Source organism: Dromiciops gliroides, chromosome 2 (genome assembly GCF_019393635.1).
Source record: "Dromiciops gliroides isolate mDroGli1 chromosome 2, mDroGli1.pri, whole genome shotgun sequence".
In the NCBI taxonomy this organism is placed as follows: domain Eukaryota; kingdom Metazoa; phylum Chordata; class Mammalia; order Microbiotheria; family Microbiotheriidae; genus Dromiciops; species Dromiciops gliroides.
Window position 1 is genome coordinate 532,202,329 of NC_057862.1, and position 26,118 is coordinate 532,228,446.

Here is a 26,118-nt window from a genome sequence, read left to right on the forward strand (position 1 = left end):
TGGAAAGACATTTTCAATTTGGTGGCCCTCCATCTCAGTGCCTTGCTATTTTAGGACTAAAATTGAATCATCACTAAACCAGTGAACTTTGAGACATAATAAAATCATCAACAAGCAGAGACAGGATATAAGATATTATGTTATGCAATGAGAGGAATGAAATAATTATTCATGTGCACTGCGTCTTCTCATTCATACTTGTAGAAAGATCTTTAGCTATGCCAGTCATGGAGTTCACACCAAACATTTGGACAAATGGAAAACAGTTATCCAATCTTATTTCTAAATTCTCAGGTTCCAGAAATGCTCCCTTTGCCTGCTATGAAGAAATTAATAGTCAGCAAGATAGGTTTGGGAATTGTGGCCGGCAAGGAGAAAATAGATTTAAATTCTGTAATTGGAGGTATGTTTTTAAAAATATTTACTTTGATAAATAGCCTGATCAGTGATTTCTTCAGTGGGAATAATGTGTCTACAATATCCCAAGAATATAGCCCAGGATTTTGGGTTGTATGTCTTATAGCTACTATTCTTATGATGTCATCTCAGTAAACATCTTTGTTTCAAGCTAATTGTGTCTACTGGATGACTATTAAAGTACACTGGTGGAAGGTTGTGAATTGTACATCTGTAAAGGTTCTCCTTCCTTAGGTGCTTCCTTTTTCTTCTTTCCAGAGGGCATATTCCTTAGAGTTGTCTACTGCCTAGACAGAATGTTACCTGCCCCCTAAATCTATCAAGCTTGATTGAAGACTTCTTTAAACATTATAAAAGGGTAACAAAGCCATCCTCTAGTTCTGTTAGGCTTGACTGATTAATGTTTTTACACCTTTATGTTTCATTTAATACTTTATTGTCTCTGTTGCCGGTCCCCCTCACATTGTTTGACTTCATCAAATGGTATCACTGGGAATTAAATGATCAGGGTTCTCCCACTATGGGTCTAACAATTTCTTTTTTATATTTGTAGGAATCTCCTCTGTGGAAAGTTAATTTGTACATACCCTTATCGAAAACCATATGTTCGAGAAAATGTTGCTGTGATATATAGTTTTGTGCTAAACACTATATGTATAAGTTTAGATCATCAGTTTAAGCAAGGTATTCCAGATCCAATGTTGATGGCAAATGGAAATCCATGTGATGTGAGGAAGGTAAATGATTAACATCTCATTAGGAAAATATTTGTTCCCTATTAAAATTATAAATTTTTGTTTGCTATTAAAACATAATAGTTCACCTTCCTTGTTTCAGTTCAAAATGTGAGGAAAGTACACACAGATCATTCCCCAATGAATACCCAGAAATCCCGTCAGCAGTCTTACTTGGCTATAGTGGCTTTGTCTCTTCTGTAGCCTATTGCTTAACTCTGTTGAAGAGCAGCCTTCTCTGAGCCACAGTTTAAACTGTAGAACTGAACTACACCTCAAGAGTCCCTAGGTTGATTCCAGGTGCATTTCCATTTTGAAAATTACTTATTCAGGATGATCCTGATATAATCTTGATTTATAAGAATTTATACATGTAAATACAAATTACAGTTTAAATCATATCAGTCCAAATCTGGTTAAAATGAAATATAATTCTGCCTGTGATGTTAGGAGGCTGAAGGATTTAAAATTTATTAAACTAAACTCTGAATCATAACATTGTTGAGAACCAGGATAACCCAAAGCTACTCTGGACTTAGGGAACACAAGCCATGACTTCTAGAAACTACATTTGAGTGCTGAGCTTTCAGAAAAGGCTCAGCAAATACAGTTTGTGACATGGTGTGTGGTTGAGTTGGATATTATGGTAATAATTGTGAAAATATGGTTCTTTAAGGAAGAAACCTTTTGTTTGATATTAAGAGCTATATTTCCTAAAAGAACATATGAAAGCAATTTTAACCAATAATTATGAAGGTTAATACAGAATAGTAAAATCTACTTGGAAATGTTATTTGTTTGTACCCTTATTTGAAAGATATCAAATAGAGACTGTTTTATATTTTTGTAATGCTTTATGGTTTTTTAAGTACCTTCACATGCACTTCCCTTTAATCCTCAGGAAGTCTCTGTGAGGCATTATTATTAGACAGATATTATTATCCCCATTGAAAGAGGAGGAGAAGGGAATACACATTTACATAGTGTCTCCTATGTATCCGGGACTGTTCTAGGCATTTTATAAATGTTGTCTCATTTCATTCTCACAACAATCCTGCAAGGTGGGTGTGTGTACCTCAATGGGGATAGAAATGTGAAGGGCATGGTAACATGAAGTTAAGTGTCAGAGAGATAAATTATCTTGTCCACAGCCATATAGCCAGTAAAATGGCAGTGGCTACACTAGAATTTAGGTCCTCTGATGATAAATAGTTTAGCCCTCTTTTCATGTTATCATTGTAAAGACTATAGAAATTAATGTTCAGTGTTATAACAGAGATTCTCATGTCTTAAAATCTCTAATTTCATTAAATAGACATAGAGGCTATATTAATGTCAAAAATAACATTTTATATGTGTACTTATTACTGTTCCTGTAATAATTAAGTGGTTATGTCCACATAAATGTCTATTTCACCCCAAATTCTGATAACTCTTTAATTGTTGATTTGTTTTGTACAAAAGTTGAATAAAAAGTTAAGATGCTTTGGCCCACCTGATATGGACTCTTTTTTTTTTTTTTTTTAGTTTTGTTATAATTCTGAGTGTGTATTTTTGAATAGAGTCACAGATGAAGCAAAAGTTTGTTCAGAAAGGCAATGCTATGGTCATGGAGTAAGTAAAACCATTTTATTTCAGTAGTGTCATTTGATATACTAGAATTTGTGATTTAGGTACTTTCTTTAATCACCATTATTTTAAATACTTACAAATATCATTTTAGAATTTACAGTAGCATCACAATGTTAAGCAGCTAAAGCTAGTTTAGGGTAAAAGGTTTAGGATAATTAGCCCAATCTAGAACGATAAATACGTCATACAATTCGTTGATTTTTTTTTTTTGGTGGGGCAATAAGGGTTAAGTGACTTGCCCAGGGTCACACAGCTAGTAAGTGTCAAGTGTCTGAGGCTGGATTTGAACTCAGGTCCTCCTGAATCCAGGGCCAATGCTTTATCCACTGCACCACCTAGCTGTCCCCAATTCATTGATTTCTAAGTGGCACAGAATCTACTGGCATATACATGAACTTGCTAACGTAGGTTAGGATGCTCTATGCCTTAGCTCGTATGCCTTTGGATACAGGCAGAAGTGTCCTGGAGCCAGCTCGAACCAGTTTTTGAGAGCCTATTGTTAAGTTTTCAGTATGAGCATTTATACCTCAAAAATTAGCAAATGCTACAAATTAAGGCATGATTTATAGTTTTGTCAATTCTAGACTTTAAAAAGGTGATGGAGAAATTTTTAACAATGCAGATTAAATTTAAAAGTATCACGCTTATTTTGGGAGTGGGGAGGGCTTGTTGTTAACTATTTACCAGCATGGCTCTTGGATATAAACCAATGACAATGACCTTCTAGTTGCCCCTTCCTTAATTCACTACTCCAGGTAGGCTGGGGAAGATAGGAGAGACTCAGGAGGTAGGGTGATAAATAGTCAGTTTTAGCCGTCATGTCATCAGTGTATTTCCATAAAGCTGTAGAATTAGCCACAGGGTTGGAAATAACTTATGTTTGATGAGGGTGCTCTACCCTTCCTGTACCTAGACTTACCAAGAAGCTGCCCTTTTGTTATGGTAAAAAAACAACATGATCCTATTTTTTTCCCTTCTGGAGAGCCATTGCAAAGCCAGTGAAGTATACAATTTTAGTGAATCTCATATTTTAATCATCTTTGCCATAGAAGTAATGTCTTAAAGTAATCAGTAAGTAGCTAAATCTTCTTTCCTTTGCACCTGAGCGTGTGTTTCCTTCTGAGCCAGTGCCTTGGTTTCCAGTTCCAGAGGAGATGGAACTGGTCCTTTGTTATCCCCTTTGGAATGGAATTCCTTTTCAGGTCTCTGCTTATTCAGTATACTGTATTTGTGTGGGGTTGAAGAGATTAAAAAGTGGGTCCTGTGCTGGTAAATTTGCTAAAGGTTCATAGGACCACAGACCCATAGATTTCTTATTTGGAGGGAATTTAGAGATGTTGTAGAAAGAAAACTCACTGAAGGGTAGGAGCAGCACTTTTATGAACAGGACTGTTTTATCTTTAAGGGGATGGGGAGACCATTCTCAGGATCATCATTGCTTTGATTTCCTTGCTGAGGCATAAAAGGCATAGCCCAAGATTTAGCAGAATTCCACTAGCCTGTTGTTACACTCTATCTCAGATTCTATCACAATTGATTAAATACTTCTTTAAACTTTACAGAAGGGTAATTAACAAAGACTTTCTGACCTAAAAATGTTTGTTACCATTGTGAATTTAGAGAAAGAGGGAAGTAGATATTTATTTGAAATAGTACACTTTTAAACTTTATGAATTTTATCCTTTTTAACCTCAAAAGTTGTTTTTATTGCATTTTTTGGTCCAAGAGTTTTTCCATTCCATTCAGACCTGGCCCAGAACACACTGTTTAAAATTTAGAGTACAAATCAGCAAAAGGTATATTTCATTCACAGTTTAAGCATAGAATTTGTTGGTCCATAGAAAAAGGACATCTCTATGGAGCAAGTGAGTTTCTAAATACAAGCTATTTCCTATAGGTACTTATTGTATACAGTGACCCATCAGTCACTGACTTTGAGGGCAGTTTGTTGTGTTTCCAGAGAGGGAAAAGAGACTGGGAAATCTGCTCTTTTGTCACTGACCACAAGATAGTGATTGTTATAAAAGGACTGAGGTTGAGGAAAACCAAAACACAGGAATCCGACACTGTCCATTTACAATGAAATGGCTTATTCTAAAATGATATTATGCAAGTCAAGAAAAGGTGATTATAAGGTCCTCTCACTGCTATCACAGAAATCATTGACTATATTTTATATATTTGGAAAACTGGGCTGAAAGATATTATGTACTGTCCAAAGGAGTATATATACTAAGTAGCAAAGTTAAGATTAAAATCCAACTCCCCTGACTTCATATTGAGTAGATTTCAATAATTGCCAACCATTTGCCTACTTATTCATTCAACAAATATTAAATACTCATTATGTATTAGGCACTGGGAATACAAAGGCAAAAGTGAAACAATCCTTACCCTCATGGAATTTCCTTTCTGTTGAAGGAAACAAAATGTATACTTATAAGTAACTACAAAATATAAACAAATTAAACACAAAATAATTGTGGGGACAGGGTGATACCAGACCTAAAGGATCAGGAAATGTCTCCTGTAGGAGGTGACATTTGAACTTTGAAGGAAGGTAAAGATTGTGAGATTTGGAGACGAATCTGAGGTAGATTCCCCACTAGATCATCAAAGGCTATAAATAGGGAGTTCTTAAAGGAAGAAATCTAAACTAAGCTATTAATAGCAATATGAAAAAATGCATAACTAATAATCAAATAGATGGAAATTAAAACAACTTAATGTTCTACCTCATGCTCATCAGGTAGAAAAGAGGACAAGAAAGGAAAATGATAATTATTGGGGCAGTGAAAAAACAGACACACTCTAGTGCATTTTTGTTGAAACTGAATTGGCCTAACCATTCTGGAAAACAATTTGGAACTGTGCCTAAAATGTCACTAAATTGTGGATGACCCAGGGATACTACTACTAAACCTATACTCCAAAAAAACCAAAGACAGAGGGAAAAGACCCATTTGTACAAAAATATTTATTGCAGCTTTTTGTTGTTGGAGCAAAGAACCAGGAAACAAAGTAGAGCATATCACTTGGGGGAGGACTGAAAAAATTATTGTATTTAATTGTAATGTAATATAGTGCTGTAAGAAATGATGAAAAGGATGGATTAAGAGAAACTTGGGGGGTGGCTAGGTGGCGCAGTGGATAAAGCACCGGCCCTGGATTCAGGAGTACCTGAGTTCAAATCCGCCTCAGACACTTGACACTAGCTGTGTGACCCTGGGCAAGTCACTTAACCTCCATTGCCCTGCAAAAAAAAAAAAAGAGAGAGAGAAACTTGGGAAAACTTTTATGAAACAATGCAGAATAAAGTAAGCAGATCTGAGAGAACAATTTGCACAAAAATAACAAACTACACAACTATATAGCAAAAGTACTTTGAAAGCCTTAAGAACTCTGATTAATGCCAATGACCAAGCATTAATCCAGAGAACTGATAACTGGAACATGCTACTTGCCTCCTGAGCTAGGGAATAGACTCAAAACACATATCGAGACAAATACTTTCATATATTGCAAATACATAGATTTGTTTTGCTTAATTACGCTTATTTGTTTTAAGGTTTTTGATGTTTATTTTTTTAAGTTGTGGGAAGATTCTGGAGAGTGGGAGGACCATGGAAAGTGATGCCAAGAAAAGAAAAAAGAATAAGGAAAAGAAAGTCATTGCAGTATGTAAAAAATATGAACAGAAGAAAAGAGAAGGAAATTGGGGGGAGACATAAATAAGGAGGACCACTTTGAAACATGTTGAATTTATGGCATAGGTTGAAAAGAAATACAAGCTACATATAATGCATATTTGTAATTTCACAGGCAATTTTTTTTCTGTTCTTTGTATATGGAAATTGAGCATTTCCATGTTTATTGATGTTTATCAAGTTCAGAATAACAAAAAAGAATTATGTATACATATGTACACATGTGGATAGATATGTATTATGTAAAGAATTAATTGTTATTTGAGGGTTTTATGCCTCAGCGTGCACTGGCCTGGGGCTCCGCAAACCGCAAGGTGCTCCACCCACTGGTTGTAGCCGTTGCCATGGCGCTGGCACCTCACATCATCACCACTCCCTGATGCCTACATGGGCCTGGCAAAATTATAATGATTGGAAACCTAGTGAGGGCAGTCATGTGACTGTCAGAGTGGCCATCCCATTGGCTGGGGCTGTGTGGGGTTTTTCTGGGATTGGGGGAAGAGAATTGGGCATTCTAGCTGGACTGCTGCGTATTCTCAGCTGATTCCTGGGCGGTAGTATTTTTTCAGGTTGTATAATTTCCCTTTCCCCATTTTATTTCCTTTCCCTTGATCCTACTGATCATGTTTGTGTGTTTTTTAAGTTAGTTCTTGTTAAAATAAATACTGTTTTGTTTTGAGGGAGGCAGCCAGTCTCCTTCCTTGCCCCAATATTGTGGGGAGCCACTTAGCTAACACTCCCCAATTAAAAATTGGTCCCCACAGTTACACATGTATGTGTGCATATATATACATAGATATATACACACATATGTAAAATATACTAGGCATGGGCTACAGCTGGTGCAAAGGTCCAGAGACAGGAGATGCTACATACAGGGAACAGAAAATTGGTCTATAATAAGCCTGAAAAGGTTAGTTGGAGCCAGATTAAGAAGGACTTTAAATGTCAAAGAATAGAGTTTTTATTTTACAGTAGAGACAATGGGAAGCCACTGGAGTTTTTTGAGCAGGGGAGAGGGATGGTAAAACTTTTTTTATAAATGCTATAAAAGAAGAAAGGAAAGATAAATCTTTACTGAAGTTGTTGTACAACAGATTTTTCATTCTCATAAATTTTCTGAGTGACAAGGTATTCCTGCCAATCACTAATCAATGGTATAAAGCTCAAGACTGCAATTTATTACACTCAGACTATATAGGCTGCCCTAGTCATATACAAGGGTCAGCAAGGCTAGAACATGAGTTTTTTATATATAATGTGAATACATAAATAAGATGGGACCAATGGAATTTTACAGCAAGAAGAAGATGAAGATAAGTGTTTATACATCAGGAAACAAAGAAACAGGAAGATAAGGATATCTACCTGTGGAACGAACTAGTCAAAACTGGATCTATGTTTTAGGTCCCAAGCCTGATTTTTGTAGACTTCAGCAGGAAATGTGATGTACTTACTTCAAGCAAGCAGCATTAGGAAGCTCAAGACAGAGACTGGGGCAGAGTTTTAAAAATTCTTTTCACAGTGGAAACCTGATCCAGAAATTCTCATACCACAGTTTCTCTTTTGGTTCTAGATCACCCTCATAAATCGCACACTACAGTCTTATACATGCTATCATTTGCTTCTTGGGATACTTTCATATAAATGTCATGGTAGATATTTCCACAGTCAGATACAAGTATTGGAAGCATTGAACATAACAATAAAGCAAAATCAATACAATATCTAATAATAGTGTTATATGGCAAAGAGTTTTCAAACAACTTCCTTAATCCAGCTTGACCCTGGCAACCAACCACAAATGTCACAGTCAGATATTCCTTCATGTTTAATCTTCCCCAGACCTCTCCCTAACTCCTTAATGCAGTTCAATACTGGGTAATAATAGGAGTTTGGTCAAACACGTGTGCAACACTCAGTTAATAACTATTTAAGCAACAAGTTTCTTATTCTATTCTCTTGTCTTGGGTTTAACTCTCTACTTCATGAAGTCATCTGCTTCTAGGAACCATTTTCTCTTGGTGAATCAGTATCTTGGTACCTAGCATGATCTCAGTTTCTAGGGCAGATTTACAGAGTAGTTACTTCTAGTAGATCCATTTTCTCGCTTACAAGCCACTTTAGTGATAGGATTTAGTATGATTTGGAAGGGCCTTACAGAACCTAATCACATTGGTTTTCCAGCAAAGTCATAGGAAAAACTTCAAATTAAACTACCAGCAACTCATCTGAAAGTTTGGAGAGTTTTAATCTTGACATACCATTTGTTTCTTCTAGTTTTACCTGCTTGTGCTATGGATAATGCAATCTCTAGATTAAAGGAAGAATCTTTTTTTTTTTTTTTGTGGGGCAATGGGGCTAAGTGACTTGCCCAGGGTCACACAGCTGTTAAGTGTCAAGTGTCTGAGGCCAGATTTGAACTCAGGTACTTCCTGACCAGGCTGGTGCTTTATCCACTGTGCCACCTAGCCACCCCCCAAGGAAGAATCTTTAAAAAGGATCCTTGAAGATCTAACTTTATAAAAGAATTTCTTCTATTTATTGATATCCTCCATAGAGAGACCTTAAAAGGGCAGGGGAAACATTTTAAAATCTTCTTAACAATTTATTAAACAATTGTACATGTAAAAGCCTCCATCCATTGTGAGGCCTTATCAACACAATTACTAAAACACATCCAAAGAAAATTATTAAAACATATCTGAAGCCTGTGCATATAGGCATTTGTATCAGCAGGAATCTGTGGATATTTAAATGGACTTTAAATATGTTCAGTAATTCTCTATTGCCTCTAGAATAAAATTTAAAATGCATCATTTAGGACCATCAACTTTACTTGGGCTTTTCCATTATTTTTCATAGGCACAACAGCAGAAGTTATAATGCTACTAATACATTTACAGCTATTGAAGGTCCATGTACATTTCTTTACCCAAAGGAAAACATTTGAAAGCCAATTACATATATCTTTGTTCTCAAAAGGAAACACTTTAATCTTGTTGCTCTTCCCAAAGTAAAATTTGCTAATCCATTAAAAATTAAAACTTTTATGTCTTTATTACATCACATCTTTATCCAATCCCCCCTCTTACGAGATGCTATCCTTACATCATTCAGAAAAGATTTGACACTGTATACATCCAATCTTATGTACAAACATACGTCTATTAAATCAGTAAGCAAGGAGACAGTCTTTTTTTTCTTTTTATTTATTTATTTAAGTTTTCAACCTTTGTTTAGATAAGATTTCCAATTTCCAATTTTTCTCCCCCCTCCCCTAGACAGCAGGTGATCTGATATAGGTTATATATATATATAATAACATTAAACATATCTCTGCATTAGTCATGCTATACAAGAAGAATCAGAGCAAGAAGGAAAAACCTCAAAAAAAGAAAAAAAAAGAAAAAAAAGAAAAACAACAGCACTAAAAAGAAATAGTATGGTCCAATCTTCTGGTTTGCTCATGTCACTCATCATCAGTCATACAAGTGTCTTCTAGGTTTCTCTGAACTTCTGCTTATCATTTCTCATAACACAATAGAATTCTATTACATTCATATACCACAACTTGTCCAGCCATTCCCCAATTGATGGGCATCCCCTCAACTCCAATTCCTTGCCACCACAAAAAGAGTAGCTATAAATATTTTTGTACATGTGGGTTCCTTTCCCCCTTCCATGATCTCTTTGGGAAAAAGACCCAAAAGTGGTATTGCTGGGTCAAAGGGTATGCACAGCTTTATAGCCTTTTGGGCATAATTCCAAATTGCTCTCCAGAATGGTTGGATCAGTTCACAGCTCCACCAACAATGGATTAGTGTTCCAATTTTTCCACAGCTTCTCCAACATTTATTATTTTCCTTTTTTGTCATTTTAGCCAATCTGATAGGTGTCAGGTGGTACCTCAGAGTTGTTTTAATTAGCATCTCTCTAATCAATAGTGATTCAGAGCATTTTTTCATATGGGAATAGATAGCTTTGATTTCTTCATCAGAAAACTGCCTGTTCATATCCTTTGACCATTTATTTCTCAGTTGGGGAATGACTTGGATTCTTATAAATTTGATTAATTCCCTATATATTTTAGAGATGAGGCCTTTATCAGAAGGACTGGCCTCAAAAATTGTTTCCCAGCTTTCTGCCTCCCTTCTAATTTTGGATGCATTGCTTCTGTTTGTACAAAAATTTTTTGATTTAATGTAATCAAAATCACCCTATTCCTCCTCACCAACGTTTTGCTTCTTACCCCTGCCTCCCCCAATCTGCTCTTCCTTTGTATCACCCCCTCCCTTTTCTTCACCCTTTTCTCCCTTGCTTTTGCCCTCCCTTCTATCAGTCCCCCCTTTCCCTTCTGCTTTTACTTCCCTAAAGAATGAGCTAAGTTTCGTTATCCAAATGAATGTTTATGTTATTCCCTCTTTGAATCAAATCTGATGAGAGTAGGATTGAAACAATGTTCAATGGGATCAGTGGGCCTAGTCGTGCCTATCCTGTGCGTGGCCCTCCCGCTGGCAACTTGCCCTCTCGGCTGGTACAGGTGGCTTTCGCCACTGTCCTGCTGCACCACCAGGATCCAGGGGCTTCAGGTGCTCAGCTGGGGCCCACAGCTTCCTGCTGATTTGCCCCGACCCCCTTGGCTCTGCCGCCCTGCGCTGCGCCTCCCTTTTGCCCGAGTCAGACCGACCTTTCCTGAAGTCTTCTAAATTATCTCTGGTTGGAAGATTGTGTCTCTCTGTCTCTTTGCAGGTTCTGTAGTTTCAGAATTCGTCCAGAGGCTTGATTTAATGTTTTTTTTGAGGGAACAGAAGGAGAGCTCAGGCAGCTTGCTGATTCCTCTCTGCCATCTTGGTTCCCGGAGACAGTTAGTCTTAAGAATTGATTTCCCCTAATTACCTAGATCAGGAAATTGAGACAAGGAATTGTCAAAAATTCAGAACAATAAAATCAAAGCAATAAAGCCCTTTATATTTGCAGTCTAACCTAGTAGTTCTGAGGTGCTTGATGATTATAATAGTAAGATCTATTATAAAGCATTTGCAAATTTTTTGCCATGGTTTAAAATTCTTTTTCTGTGAAAGAGAAAGGACACAGTAGTAATAATAACATTAAGCCTAAGCCTAATGTCACAGATTAACCTAATATAGTTATGCTAGGTCAAAATTCCCTTAACATTATTTTATTTTAGATAAAAGTCAGATATCTTTTAGAACAGCCAATCACATTCTACATTATTCACAGGCTATTATAACCAGACTCAGAATCAACCAGGTGGGAAATATCATTCTGAGTAAAAAAAAAATGAAAAATTGTAAGTAGATGGAAAATTATAATTGGGTTGTAAATACCATCTGGGTCGCCATTTAAATGTTAAAAATATTTTAACTAACTAGACCAAATCTGTGGACTTCTGACTGGCTGGTTATCTGACTGCTATTAATTGCCTAAGCCAGTCTATTAGGGCTGTTTAAAAATTCCCACAACTGCTTCTCCCAAATTAATAAGAAAACACCTCTTTTTTTTTTTTTTTAGTGAGGCAGTTGGGGTTAAGTGACTTGCCCAGGGTCACACAGCTAGTAAATGTTAAGTCTCTGAGGCCGGATTTGAACTCAGGTACTCCTGAATCCAGGGCTGGTGCTCTATCCACTGTGCCACCTAGCTGCCGCTATACCTCTTTTTTAAATAATCAAAGCAGGATTTATTTATAAAAATAAATGTAAGAGATAAGGGTAAAGAAATGCAAAGTTATACAACCTGAATTTTACACTTTCTCTCCTGCCATTGCCATTGCCACCCCCCTTGTGATTATTACCCCCAAGCCGCATCTCTCGCCTGTGGGTCTGCTGTCCACTGCTTAGCACAATTCCTGGTACTTAATGAAAGCTTTTTGACTTGTTGTCCTGTTGTTGCAATTTAAGTAACCATTTAGTCAAATGGTCAATGTTTAAACTATTTAGAAAAATATTGGTAATCATTAACTGACCTTGAAGTTTTTTAGCTTTTCAAAAATTTTGTTATGATGAATATACCTAAATATACATATGTATACACACACACACATATATATATATAAAGTATATACATTAAAATGCTGTTTTAATTAAATAAAAAAGAAAATATGTATGCATGTAGGCAAGTTATCCAAATAATCATTTATGAATATCATTCTAAGAAAAAATTAATTTTTATTGTTGTTTTTTGTTGTCTTAGGCATGCACTGACGATAGTAGCATATGCGTATGTGAAATAGATTATTTCCCCCCAAGATGCTCTTCAAGGAAAAGTAGATTTATTAAGGATTATTTACCTCAGCTAGCAGGTTAGTATGCATAATACAGTATATAAAAAAATGAGCAGAGGCATGGCATAGAATTAAGTGAACTTTATCAGCAGCAGGAAAGGAATGTAGGGCACTTAAACTCTCATGTAGTTAAAGAAAGTGAAAAAAGTATATAGTTGATTACTTTAGGGAAATATAACCTATGAATCTTACTCATGGGAGCTGGGATCAACTTAAGTATACTTAACTTGCAGCATAGAACTGCCACCAGACCTAGCTGCCCTGTTTTATGATTAATCCAAAGTTTTTTTCTTTCTCTTTTGTTAATATTTTTAAAAAATTTCTAAATTTCTTATTTGGTGTTTGATATTTTAACTTATTTTGTTTTGCTGTATTCTTTTTTAGTTGCATTATCAATTCTTTAATCAGTTTTCTCTTTTGTGTTCATGAAAGCATTTACATTTGTAAAATTTCTCCTGTATTGAAATGTTATCTCACCATTGTCATTTTTTTCTGAAGTTTTCTAATGTTGCTAATGTCACTGAGGAAATTGGTGATGGGAATCCTTATGTATTCCTCTTTAAAGAATTACACCCTCTCAAACACAAATTCAATTAGAATAAAATAATCTTTTATTTAGGTGCTAGAGAAAGGAGACCAAGAGAGAAGTCCAAGTGGAGATGGTTCAGAGACATGGTTCTCTGAGATACCTATCTCCTCAAATAGAAGAAAGGCAAAATCTTTTATAGATGGTAGATGGGGGAGATCACTTAAGGGTGGAATGTCTTTTATTTGGGGTGGGTTGGGAGAAGGCAGGTAAGGGGTGGTTTTTCTGATTTCTGGAGCTATCTCTGTCCCCTTGGTGCCACTCAGGCAGCAGCCACACCTAATGGCCTTATTTTTCTTGCTTCTCAAGGTGTGTCCGTCCTTTAGTTTAGCTAACCATTTTAAACTTTAATAGTCCCAAATACCTTGATACGTCCCAATTCCATAACATTCCCCACTTCTCTAGATGGGAAAAGGGGGCAAAAATTCTTTTTCTGTAACACTTCAAACTGAGTAGGGTTGAAGAAATCATGGTGGGGGGCGGGGGAGATGCTAGTATGAAGGGTAAAAGGAGATGTGAGATCCAGAGGATGGGAGGGGATGTATAGGCACCAGCTGTAGCTGCCATGAGGTTGAAGCCTTGAGTCCAGATGGAACAGACTTTAACAAGAGGTTAAGAATCAAAAGGACTTAAGGTGACAAGAGTGCATATCAAATAAATTGTACTTTAAGGTGTTTCTGATTCAGTTTTAATATGCATAACTAATAGCAGACAGATGACAAAGCCAGATTCTTATACACTCTAGTTCTTTAGAATATAACAAAGAAGAGTTGGAATAAGTGTACTGCTTTCAGAATTCCTTAAAACAATGGGAACATATTTAAGGTGATTAACAAACATAGGTAAACTTAGATTTCCCATTTTAATAGGAAATTTTAAAAAATTTACATCAAGCTATAAGAGAAATTGTTTTTCCACATTACTGATACAATTGTTCACCAATTTATATGTTATAAAGAAATTTAGAAACATAATACCTTAAAGCAACATTAGGAATTTTTAAAACTTGAAACAAAACCAATTAATTACCAATCAGGTGTTCTTAATTCAGTTGCATGTGCTTTACTCTATATACAGAACTTTCTAAGGCCTAATATTTTTAGCACTTTAAAAGAAAAATACTATTATTCATAAATTCACATAGTACATTTGATAACCATGGTGAGTTTTCTAGCTACGTTTAAAATTTCTTTATTCCATTTCTCTAAAGAGCTGAAGCTTCTGCCTATACCTTAGAAACTTATCAGATAAGGAATCAAGTTAAAGTATAGCCATTTTTTCCCCATTTCTTCAGGGTTTCTTGCAGCCAGCAAGCCTTAATGCAGACAGGGTATGGCCTGCTTTACCAGAATTAAGTAATTAAATCAAAGCCAAAAGCTGTTCTTAATTCAGTTCGGTTCAATGGTTAGAGACTTTTAAAAAAATTGTAACTTTTACACATTACAAATAATTCCTGATTTTAAACTATTCTACTACAAAAGATTTTTAAAGTAGCATTATATAACAGATCAAAATCTTAGGCACTAGATGCTATCAAATCAGTCTCCTCCTCCCACAGCAGAAACCACTATGAAGAAAGAGAGGGGCTCAGCCCCATAGCGGAAGCTGCTATGTGGAAAGAAGGGGGCCTTTAGGACACGAGGTATCCTCCATTTTGATTTTAGTCCCCTATAACCATTTTGGAAATTACATGAATCCATCATACTCACCCTTCTCATGGTCTTACAGTGATTAACCTTATAAGCAGCACCTTTCTATTCATATATACAATCATGTCAATTGATAGACACATAAATGCATATAAGACAAGATAGCTGATCTGGCTAAGATACCTATCTCCTCGAACACATGGGGTCACCACCTGACAATGCAAAGTTCCCTTTGGGTTGGGGAAAACTTGAGTGAAGGTTTGAATGAGAGGACTTCTGGAGTTATCTCTGTCCCTTGGTGCAGAACAGGCAGCAGCTATGCTGAATGGGCTTCTCTTGCCTCTCAAGGTGTGCTTGTCCTTTAATTTAGCTGGCTAGTGTTAAGGGCTAAAATTCTAGCTAAACTGTCTAAAATATCTAATGAGTGGTCGCCAATAAATTATAAGCTTTAGCAAGAGTTAGACTTTTAAGCATTTATTAAGGAAAATAAGAATTTGGTAAAGAGAGAGAAAGGCCTAGATTCCTATCTATTAAAGGGAGAGCACATTTCTTCAGCTCCGCTCTCCACCAGAGTCCAAAGGAAAGAGCGTGAGACCCGAGCGCCCAGTCTCTTCCTTCCTTCTCCCACTAGCCCGCGTCATTTCCTGATTCCAAAGAAAAGACTCCTGGTCTTGTCCTCAAAGACCTTCGCTTCATGGGCGGAACTCTTCTACAATAAGTCTCCAGCAGGTGGCGGCATTCCAATCGTTACACTAGTTTAAACTTTAATACCCCCAAATACTTTGATATGTTCCAACCCCATAACACTATGATTCATTCTTTGAACCATTAATTCTTTTTTTAAAAAATAAAAGTATTTTATTATTTTCCAGTTACATGTAGAGATAGCCTTCAGCATTTGTCTACATAAGACTTCCAATTTCAAATTTTTCTCCCTTCCTCCCCTCCCACCCCCCTCCCCCAGACAGCAGGCAATCCAATATAGGTTGTATCTCTCTATATCTATATCTATATCTACATATCTGCATATCTACATATATATACACACATATGCATATACGTAACATTAAACATTTCTGCATCAGTCATGCTATAAGAGAAGAATCAGAGCAATAAGGAAAATACTCAAAATAGAAAAACCACAGCACCAAAACCAAAAGAAATAGTATGGTTCAATCAGCATCCATATTCCATAGTGTTTTTTTTTTTTCTGGATTTGGAGAGCCTTTTCCATCATGAGTCCCCTGGAACTTTCTTGTACTATTGTATTGGTGAGAAGAATCCATTCTATCACAGTTGATCAACACATAATGTTGATGATACTGTGTATAATGTTCTTCTGGTTCTGCTCATCTCACTCATCATCAGTTCATGCAAATTCTTCTAGGTTTCTCTGAACTTCTGCTCATCATTTCTCATAGCACAATAGAATTCCATTAATTCATATACCACAACTTGTTCAGCCATTCCCCAGCTGATGGGCAACCCCGCAATTTCCAATTCCTTGCCACCACAAAAAGAGCAGCTATAAATATTTTTGAACATGTGGGTCCTTTTCCCTTTTCTATGGTCCCCTTGGGAAAAAGACCCAAGAGTGGTATTGCTGGGTCAAAGGGTATGCACAGCTTTATAGCCCTTTGGGCATAATTCCAAATTGCTCTTCAGAATGGTTGGATCAGTTCACAGCTCCACCAACAATGCATTAGTTGAACCATTAATTCTTTAAGAATATATTCCCAAACAAGAGATAGAGTATATTATAAAATGCAAAGTGGATGATTTTGATTACATTAAATTAAAAAAAATTTTGTACAAACAGAAGCAATGCATCCAAAATTAGAAGGGAGGCAGAAAGCTGGGAAACAATTTTTGAGGCCAGTCCTTCTGATAAAGGCCTCATCTCTAAAATATATAGGGAACTAAATCAAATATATAAGAACCCAAGTCATTCCCCAACTGAGAAATGGTCAAAGGATATGAACAGGCAGTTTTCTGATGAAGAAATCAAAGCTATCTATTCCCATATGAAAAAATGCTCTAAATCTCTAATGATTAGAGAGATGCAAATAAAAACAACTCTGAGGTACCACCTGACACCTATCAGATTGGCTAAAATAACAAAAAAGGAAAATAATAAATGTTGGAGAAGCTGTGGGAAAATTGGAACACTAATCCATTGTTGGTGGAGCTGTGAACTGATCCAACCATTCTGGAGAGCAATTTGGAATTATGCCCAAAGGGTGATAAAGCTGTGCATACCCTTTGACCCAGCAATACCACTTTTGGGTCTTTTTCCCAAAGAGATCATGGAAGGGGGAAAGGGACCCACATGTACAAAAATATTTATAGCTGCTCTTTACGTGGTGGCAAAGAATTGGAAGTTGAGGGGGTGCCCATCAATTGGGGAATGACTGGACAAGTTGTGGTATATGAATACAATGGAATACTATTGTGCTATAAGAAACGATGAGCAGGAGGAGTTCAGAGAAACCTGGAGGGTCTTGCGTGGGCTCATGATGAGTGAGATGAGCAGAACTAGAAGAACATTGTACACAGTAACATCAACATTGAGTGTTGATCTACTGTGATGGACTATATTCTTCTCACCAATGCAATGGCACAGAAGAGTTCCAGGGAACTTGTGATGGAAGAGGATCTCCAAATCCAGGAAAAAAAAAAGAACTGCGGAGTATAGATGTTAAATGAACCATACTATTTCTTTTGTTTTTGATGCTGTTGTTTTTTTTTCTATTTTGAGGTTTTCCATCATTGCTCTGATTTTTTTCTCTTAGAACATGACTAATGCAGAAATAGGATTAATGTTATTATGTGTGTGTGTGTGTGTGTGTGTGTGTGTGTGTGTATATATATATATATATATATATATATATATATATATATATATATATATATAACCTATATCAGATTACCTGCTGTCTAGGAGAGGGGGGAGGGAGGGGAGGGGAAGGAGAAAAATCTGAAATTGTAAAGCTTGTATAAACAAAGGTTGAGAACTATCTTTACATGTAACAGAAAAAAATACTTTATTAATTAAAAAAAAGAATATATTATTTAGGGAGCAACTGGGTGGCACAGTAGATAAAGCACTCACTCTTGATTCAGGAGGACCCGAGTTCAAATCTTGCTTCAGACACTTGACACTTACTAGTTGTGTGACCCTGGGCAAGTCACTTAAACCTCATTGCCCCACCCAAAAAAACCCAACCAAAAATGAATAAATTATTTAGTCTTCAATTATTTTGACCCTTTCTTCAAAGGCTCTTTATTAACCATAATTTCACTTGTATTGTGCTTTCTAAACACTTTTTAAATATTTCTTCTTCACTTTTATTTTTTCTGAGGTCTTATGTCAATACAAAGTTACTTTTTGTATAAGTGCTATACACAGCTGAGAAATGTTTATTCCTGCTTTTAATTTCCATTCAGAAATTGCCAGATATTTTTCATATCTAACTTTTAAAAATGCTGTTCTTGTCTTGAATTTCTTTCTTATTTATCTTTTTGTTATATTTGTCTAGAACTAAAAGGGTACATTGGAGTACTGCACTATTATAGTTTTACTCTTTCTCTCTGCAATCTTATTTTTTTCCTTTAAGCATTTAGATGCCATACCATTTAGCACACATACACTAAGAATTGATATTGATTCATTATTTGTGGTGTTTTTTGCCTTTCTTTGCATTTTCAGGACTTAGAAAAATACTGACTTGTTGGCTATTGCTTTTAAACTTAATGTCTATGTTTACTGTTGCCTTGTTTGGAAAAAATAAACCATATCTTCCTTCTATCTGGTTTTGATGCCATTCATAGTTAAAAGTAGAAAGCCTAGTTTATGATTACTCTGAATTTCTTGCTGTGTTTTTATTCTTAGGTAATCCTAACTACTTCCAGAGAGCTGCAGAGCATCCCAAGAAGAACAGGCTGCTTATAAGTTTCTACATTTCTCTACCTATTCTTTTGATTATAGCCATAATAACTCTCAAATGGAAATCTCTGAAAGGATGCTTATTGACAGAGGAATCGCCAATTACTGAGTAAATTGAATTTTGTATTTTTATGCACCAGGTGTGAATGTACCTCAGTTGTTCACTGGGTACCAACAAGGCCTACAGCATATTAATGGAATCAATCAGTCACTCATTTGTAGCTTTTAGACTGTGGGAAAAGTCCCTGATCAATTTAAATGCCTTTGAAAACCATTGGATGGAGTGATGTTGCAAAGGAATTCTACCTATATTAGTTAAAGAGCTTGGTTATACCCTGTAGACTATGGTTATAAAACCACTGGGGCTAGTATGAAACTTCAAATACTATAACCAAAAAAGCTTGTATAAAATACAATATAGAAGAATTCCAGATACTATTACTAAAAACAACAACAACAACAAAACTAGTTAGAATCATTTCTGGAAACTTAGTGGTAGAAGTCTCCCATGAGCTCCAGAGGGGAAAATGCTCATGAAGGGAAGAGAGTACCTTAGCCTCACAAATAATAAATAGATTACATTTTAGTGGGCAGAAAATGACTGGTTATTGATGTGAGAGTCATTTTTGAATTAATATTGAGCATAAAGTTAGATCATTTATTTGTTAGAATGAAGATTTTAGATTCAGTACAGACTATAAGAAATAATGAGAAAAGTGAGAAGATATATGGAGTGCAATTGAGGGAACTTCAAATTTATCCACTTAAATAAGGTATTGATATTAAAAAAATGAGAAAAGTATAAAAGAATAGATATAAGCACACCATTTCCTGGGTAAATTTACCTGATGTAAATCAGTTGTCATAATGAAGAAACTTGGGGGCGGGGGGACTAGAAACTGCTTTATCCATCAGTAAATCTCCTTGTCAGGTCAGAGGTATGTCAGACAAAACCTATAGAATTTAGAACATAAAATTACTTGTAAATTATTACAGTAGAGTATGAGCAATATCACCTCATAAAACAATAGCAATGAAGAGAAAGTCATATTTGCAGAAAACTTCTTGAGCAACTTAACTAAGCCAAATCATCCTAAAGATAGAAAGGTATATTCCCCAATTGATAAATGGTCAAGGGATATGAACAGGCAGTTTTCAAACAAAGAAATCAAAGCTATCCATAAACATATGAAAAAATGCTCTAGATGACTAGTTATCAGAGAAGTACAAATTAAAACAATTCTGAGGTATCAGCTCACAACTATCAGAGTGGCAAATATAACAAAAAAAGGAGAATATTGGATGTTGGAGATGTGGGAAAACTCATATGCTTATCCATTGTTGGTGGAGTTGTGAAAAGATCCAACCATTTTGGAGAGCAATTTGGAACTATGCCCAAAGGGCTAGAGAACTGTGCGTACCTTTTGATCCAGCAATACCTCTGCTAGGTTTATATGCCAAAGTTATCCCCCAATGGCTTATGTGCCAATATTTTGCAGAGGATGAAGAAAGAGAGAAATTTTATGAAGAACTTGACAAGATTTTATAAACCAAATCACTAATGGAACTTAGTGACTTCCATGAAATAGTAAGAAGAATGATGGGAAAATATATTTGAAAGAGGAATTGCTGAATGAATTTGGGATATATGAGTATAATAAATATTGTGCAACATCAATAAATATGAAGAAGTCAGAGAAACTTGAGAAGAACCAAGTTTCATTTCACCGTTATTATGAATTAATACAGAGTAAGGTGAACGGACAAAATGATTACAGTGACGTAAAAGAAAACACTAACACTGATTTTGTGAATCATATAAAAGTAAAAATATTGATGAGAACAAATATAGGTTGTCTACCAACTGAAGAGGGATGAATTTCATTAAAGTAAACCATGAACAATTTTTTGGTATTTGGCATCAGTTTAGTTGAGGTACCTTACTCTACACTGAATCTGTGAAGGTTAAAGAAACCATTCTTAAGGTGCTAAAAATACATATAATCTTGGATAGTTATGTATCTCCTCCCCTTAAAACTGCACCCATTAGGAACATTTATAGTCTTGACTTTTTAGTGAGCCATGTGCAACATTTTCTAAAGACAAGTGACTTGCCTCCTCCAATTCTGGTTTGCCGCAAGGATACTTCTTGCTAGGGGGAGAAAATTGTTTGGAAGCTGAGTTTGTCAGCAGTGTGTTTTGTTTTTGTTTGTTTTTGTTTTTTGTTTTTTTGTTTTTTTAGTGAGGCGATTGGGGTTAAGTGACTTGCCCAGGGTCACACAGCTAGTAAGTGTGTGTTAAGTGTCTGAGGCCATATTTGAACTCAGGTACTCCTGACTCCAGGGCTGGTGCTCTATCCACTGCGCCACCTAGCTGCCCCAGCAGTGTGTTTTAAATAAAAGTAGAGCTAGATAATGTATAAACTGATCTTCCAAAGTATTCTATAATATTATAATATGGTATAATTGCTCATTTAAAACAATATTTTTACTTTCCATAGGTCTGGATCAGAATTCAGTACATATTCATACAGCAGCAGGTAAGTAAATCTATGAAGTTTATCATATTTTAAAAAAATTATAAAATGCATATGGAACTTACTCCATCCTGCCATTCACTGACATCCCAACTCTGATTAGATGAGAATGTTCTCTCCCTACTGAAATTTAATTAGAGCATTTTATCCTTTGCCCTCCATTGTATTATACTTTTCTGCATGTGGTTTTATCCATCCCAGTAGAATATAAATTCCTTGAGAATAAAAACTTTTATCTATTTTTCTTTTTTAGTACCAGTAGCTAGTGCATGATAGTCACTAAATATATTAAACTGAATTTAAAATTCACAAAGTTTGGGAAAATTGATTCAGATCTAGATGTTTCTAAATTAACTTCTACAGATGAAGAACAAAGACTCATCTCTAGTATGACATGGAATTGTGGTGGCTATGTTACTTATCTAGCAATTCATAGTAATCTCAGGGGAAAGTTTGCTGCTGCTAATATTAATTTGTTTTACAGTGACCATAGTACCTAAGATGCCAAAAGCAAAGGTCTGGAGAAAAGAAATTACAAGTCACTGCATCAGAAATCAGACTAATAAAACAACGGAAAAATCTTCCACTCTTCCCACACCCACCCTTTCCCTTGCTAATCCATGGTTTGCCACTTTTGAAGGTATTAATATTCATTATAGTAAACTGAATTTTTGGAACCATTATAAATTTTTTTCTTCCTTTTCCATGAAAATCTGATAGGTCCTTAATAATCATGTTGGGTAGATATTGAATAGGAAGGAGAAGATAGTACATATTGTGTCCTAAATATTCATTGGTAATAATTATGAGACTCATAGTCTAGAAGTTACCCTTTTAGTGATATAATGTCCTATGTTTTAGAAATGAGCTTGGAGAAAAAGGGGGTTGCAAGGAAAGATGCCTTAGTCTAAGAATGTCTGTTATTACAGACCCAAGAGTGTATAGGAAAATCAGGTTTAAGAAGGTCAGAAACTTGGAAGTGGATAAGAACACTGAAAGAGTACATGTCTTTCAAAAGGAAGGAGTAGAATGCCACACTAGACAGCAGCATAATAATGATGATGATGACTGACAATCTTTTATGGTTTATATATAGGTTATCAAATTTGAACCTCACAAAAGCCTTATCAGGTATAGGATTATCTTCATTTTACAGATAAGGAAATTGAGGGACAGAGATGTCAAGTGAGTTACTCAATGTCACAGATCTTTGATTCTGAATCCAATATTTTTTTTTCTGGCTGTACCAAAGCTGCTTTCCATAATATAATGGAACCAGGCTCAGAGGGATCAGTTTTCTTAGCAGAAGCATGAGTTCATCAGGAAGCCCCTGATCAGTTGACATCTCCTCAGCCCAGCTGACAAAAATCACAGAATGGAAGGGGGAAGGCAAAGATATGTGATGGGCTCTTAAGATCTTAAACAAGAGTTTAAAGTTAATCATAAAATTAACTACAATGGCTTCCAAGACAGCTTGCTAGAATAGGCTAAGACTCTATGGGGTAGTAACCTGTAATCGTCTCTTTTACCTGCTTACACAGTTTGCATAGTTCAGGTCAGAGAGCCTAGACTCTCAACAGGGTAAGTAAGCCCTGCATTTTCACAGTAATTTTCTCCTGCCCCTATCTGGGTCATTCTAGGTAAAGTTGCTACTTCGAGTGGCTAATTATAATAGTTATTGGTTTGAGGTCCAAGGGCTTCTTCCTAGTGAGGGAGAAAATAAAAAAGTACACAGAGGACAAACATTAATCAGAATTAACACAGAAAAACCCACACAGGAAAAGGAATGCTGAGCAATCAAGAGTCAGAATGATTGGAACAGAATCCAGTAACTCATTACAACCAATAAGTTATTGTAAGCACCTACTGTGTTTTGGGAACTGTGCTAAATACGGCAGATACAAATAATGAAACACTCCATGCCTTAAGAAGGTTTACAGTCTATTGACAGAGACAGTGTATATAAATATAAAAGACAGGGATGGGCTCTTCTCTGAAAGTTTAAGTCTTAAAGAATTGTCTAGAGCAAGGCTTCTTAAACTTTTTCCACTCACAACCCCTTTTTTCCCGACAAATGTTTATGTGACCCCAGGTATATAGGTATATAAAATAGGTATACATAACCTTTGACTATTGCCAAATTTTTTCATGATCCCCCCATTCAGTTACCCAAAACCATAGGAGGCACTAAGAGGTTAAGTAAATTGCCTTTAGTCATACAGCTAGTATATATCAGAATTGGAACTTGAGCTGAGGCCTCCTGGCTTTCAGGCTGGCTGTCTCCCTAAAATACTTCTCATATATTATAATAACCTGTGGCAGCAGCAATATTTCTTAAGGCTAGGGAATTTTTTTTCCTTTGAAGGTGTCAAATTTTGTTTTCATACCTGTCCTCCTACAGGAATAAAAAAACAAAACAAAACACAAAACCAAACAAAAAACCAGATCAGAGAACTGCTAGGGAAAAACATAGTACCAGTTTATTTGTACCAAGAACAAGCAGACATGAATCATGTGGATACCCCTTCCAAAGAAGGAGCTCTAAGACTCCCTCTTTCCAAGGGCATATAAGATTTCTTTGCTCACTGATTATAGGTTGTTATCAATTTCATTAGCAAGATACAAATCAACCTAAAAGCAAATACTATAACAAGAATGGACGTAATGCAAATCAGTTTAACAATTTCAGTTATAACAAGAATATAGGAAATAGCAATCAGTTTGATAGTTTGATTTAATGGAAACACTATGGTAAGATTATATGATTCCAAAAAAAGGGTTTGGCAAGGATGAGGATACCCAGATATTTTTACAAGATAGGGACTTACTATCCTGGGGAAAGAAGTCAGCAGATATGGACTTACTTGCTAGCTATCTGGGTTTGGTTTGGAGTTCAAAAGGCATTTTGCTCTTATTAATCCAGGGTTTCATAAAATCCTTTTGGATAATAAGGCAACTTCCTCAAATCCAGGTAGTCCATACATTCATTATAACAAGGATGAGGCAGCTAGGTGGCGCAGTGGATAAAGCACTGGCCCTGGATTCAGGAGGACCTGAGTTCAAATCCAGCCTCAGACACTTGACACTTACTAGCTGTGTGACCCAGGGCAAGTCACTTAACCCTCATTGCCCCACATACACAAAAAAAATAAAATAAAAAAAAAACCAAGGTAATGAAACACTGCCTCAAACATATGTAAGTAAGTGGAAGGTACATATAATTTTGAGGGTGGAGAGGCACCAGTAGCCAGGGAGCAGTATCAGGAAAGGCCCTCATATAAGTGGTGACAACTGAGCTGGGCTTTAAAGGAAAGATATTAAGAAGCATAGATGAGAAGGGAGAGCATTCTGGGCATAAAGGACAACTGTGTATGCATGTGTGCATGGGAAAGGAGTATGTTTGGTGTGAGGAATAGTTTGGTGAAACTACAATTCATGAAAAAGGAATAATGTATGACAAGGCTATAAATGTTGGGCCAGCTTGTGAAGGGTTTTACAAGCCAAATAGAAGAGTTTGTATTTGACCTAATAAATAAAAGTGAGCTGCTGGAGTTTGTTGAGTAAGGGAGTGATCAGATTTTTATTTTGACAGCTGTGATATTTGGTATTTAGAGCATGGATTGGAGAAAGGAGACTTCAGGTAGAGTAAACAATTAGGCTGAGAAGTAATGGAGGCCTGAAATAGGGTGTGTGAATATTCCTGTCATTTATCTCAGGAACAGAGAATAGGGCAACTTTGTTTTTCCCTGTCGTTCATCTTATGAGTAGCCTGTGGTAGAAGTAAATGTAAAAGTTGATATAACTGCTCATTTTACTGGAATGAAAGCTAGTTTCAAGATAGAGTCACTCATATCAACAGGAGGAGAACACAGAGTCTTCCCTTTGAACCTCCAGCCCTACCCACTTTTCAGCTTGAGTAGCTATACTCAGTGATATTCATCTCCAATAATTCAATAAATCCAGTAATAATAGAATTTATACTTGAGGTCCTCATGGCAAGAGATAGGTAGCTGGATGGTGTGAAAGCTTTGGAGATACATGTGGAAACCTATAGGTAAAGGGAAAAGACTAAAATAACAATGAATATTGAGATTAATTCTTGAATGACACTGTAAATTCAGAATGAGATACCTATTAAGGAGAACAAACAGAGCCCAGGTCATATTGCTGGAAGATGTAGAGGACTAGGTGGTCCCAGATGGTGTGGAGGCTACTCTCTATAAATCCAAAGTGATCGATTAAGGTGTAATGGCACTACAGCACAGATTCTACTGTGGGTAAACAAAGAGGGGAGAAGATCCAGAGCTGTTGTCATTGGTAGAGAACCTCTGGAGTGACAGAGTCTCTGACTGGAGCATCAGTGGAGAGTTAAAAGTAATGTGGGATTAGCAGGCTAGTATGTTTGTTTTGGAGTTTTTTCTTTTATCATAAGGGGTACTTTGGGACATAGAAGGAGGCAAAAATGGCTAGTCCCAAGTAAGTTCCTTTGTAGTATGATACACAGGTCTGTATTTGATGGCCTTGTCAATGTTGATGGTAAGAAGGACCTAGAATGGACCCTTCTAGTAGGTTATAAGGGCATTTTTCAAAATAATGTAGTCTTTATG

The 26,118-nt window shown here is 36.1% G+C and overlaps 1 protein-coding gene across 1 annotated transcript in view; it reads left to right on the forward strand.

The window, feature by feature from the left end:
- LOC122739250 (disintegrin and metalloproteinase domain-containing protein 32-like) overlaps nt 1-22,583 on the forward strand; it is a 124,257-nt gene extending 101,674 nt beyond the window's left edge. The window contains exons 15-21 of the mRNA XM_043981059.1: nt 295-403; nt 971-1,154; nt 2,679-2,765; nt 12,704-12,812; nt 18,922-19,084; nt 21,476-21,514; nt 22,373-22,583. Of these exons, the coding sequence (XP_043836994.1) occupies nt 295-403; nt 971-1,154; nt 2,679-2,765; nt 12,704-12,812; nt 18,922-19,084; nt 21,476-21,514; nt 22,373-22,583 (902 nt within the window). The remainder of the gene's footprint in view (nt 1-294; nt 404-970; nt 1,155-2,678; nt 2,766-12,703; nt 12,813-18,921; nt 19,085-21,475; nt 21,515-22,372) is intronic.
- Nucleotides 22,584-26,118: the final 3,535 nt, after the last annotated feature.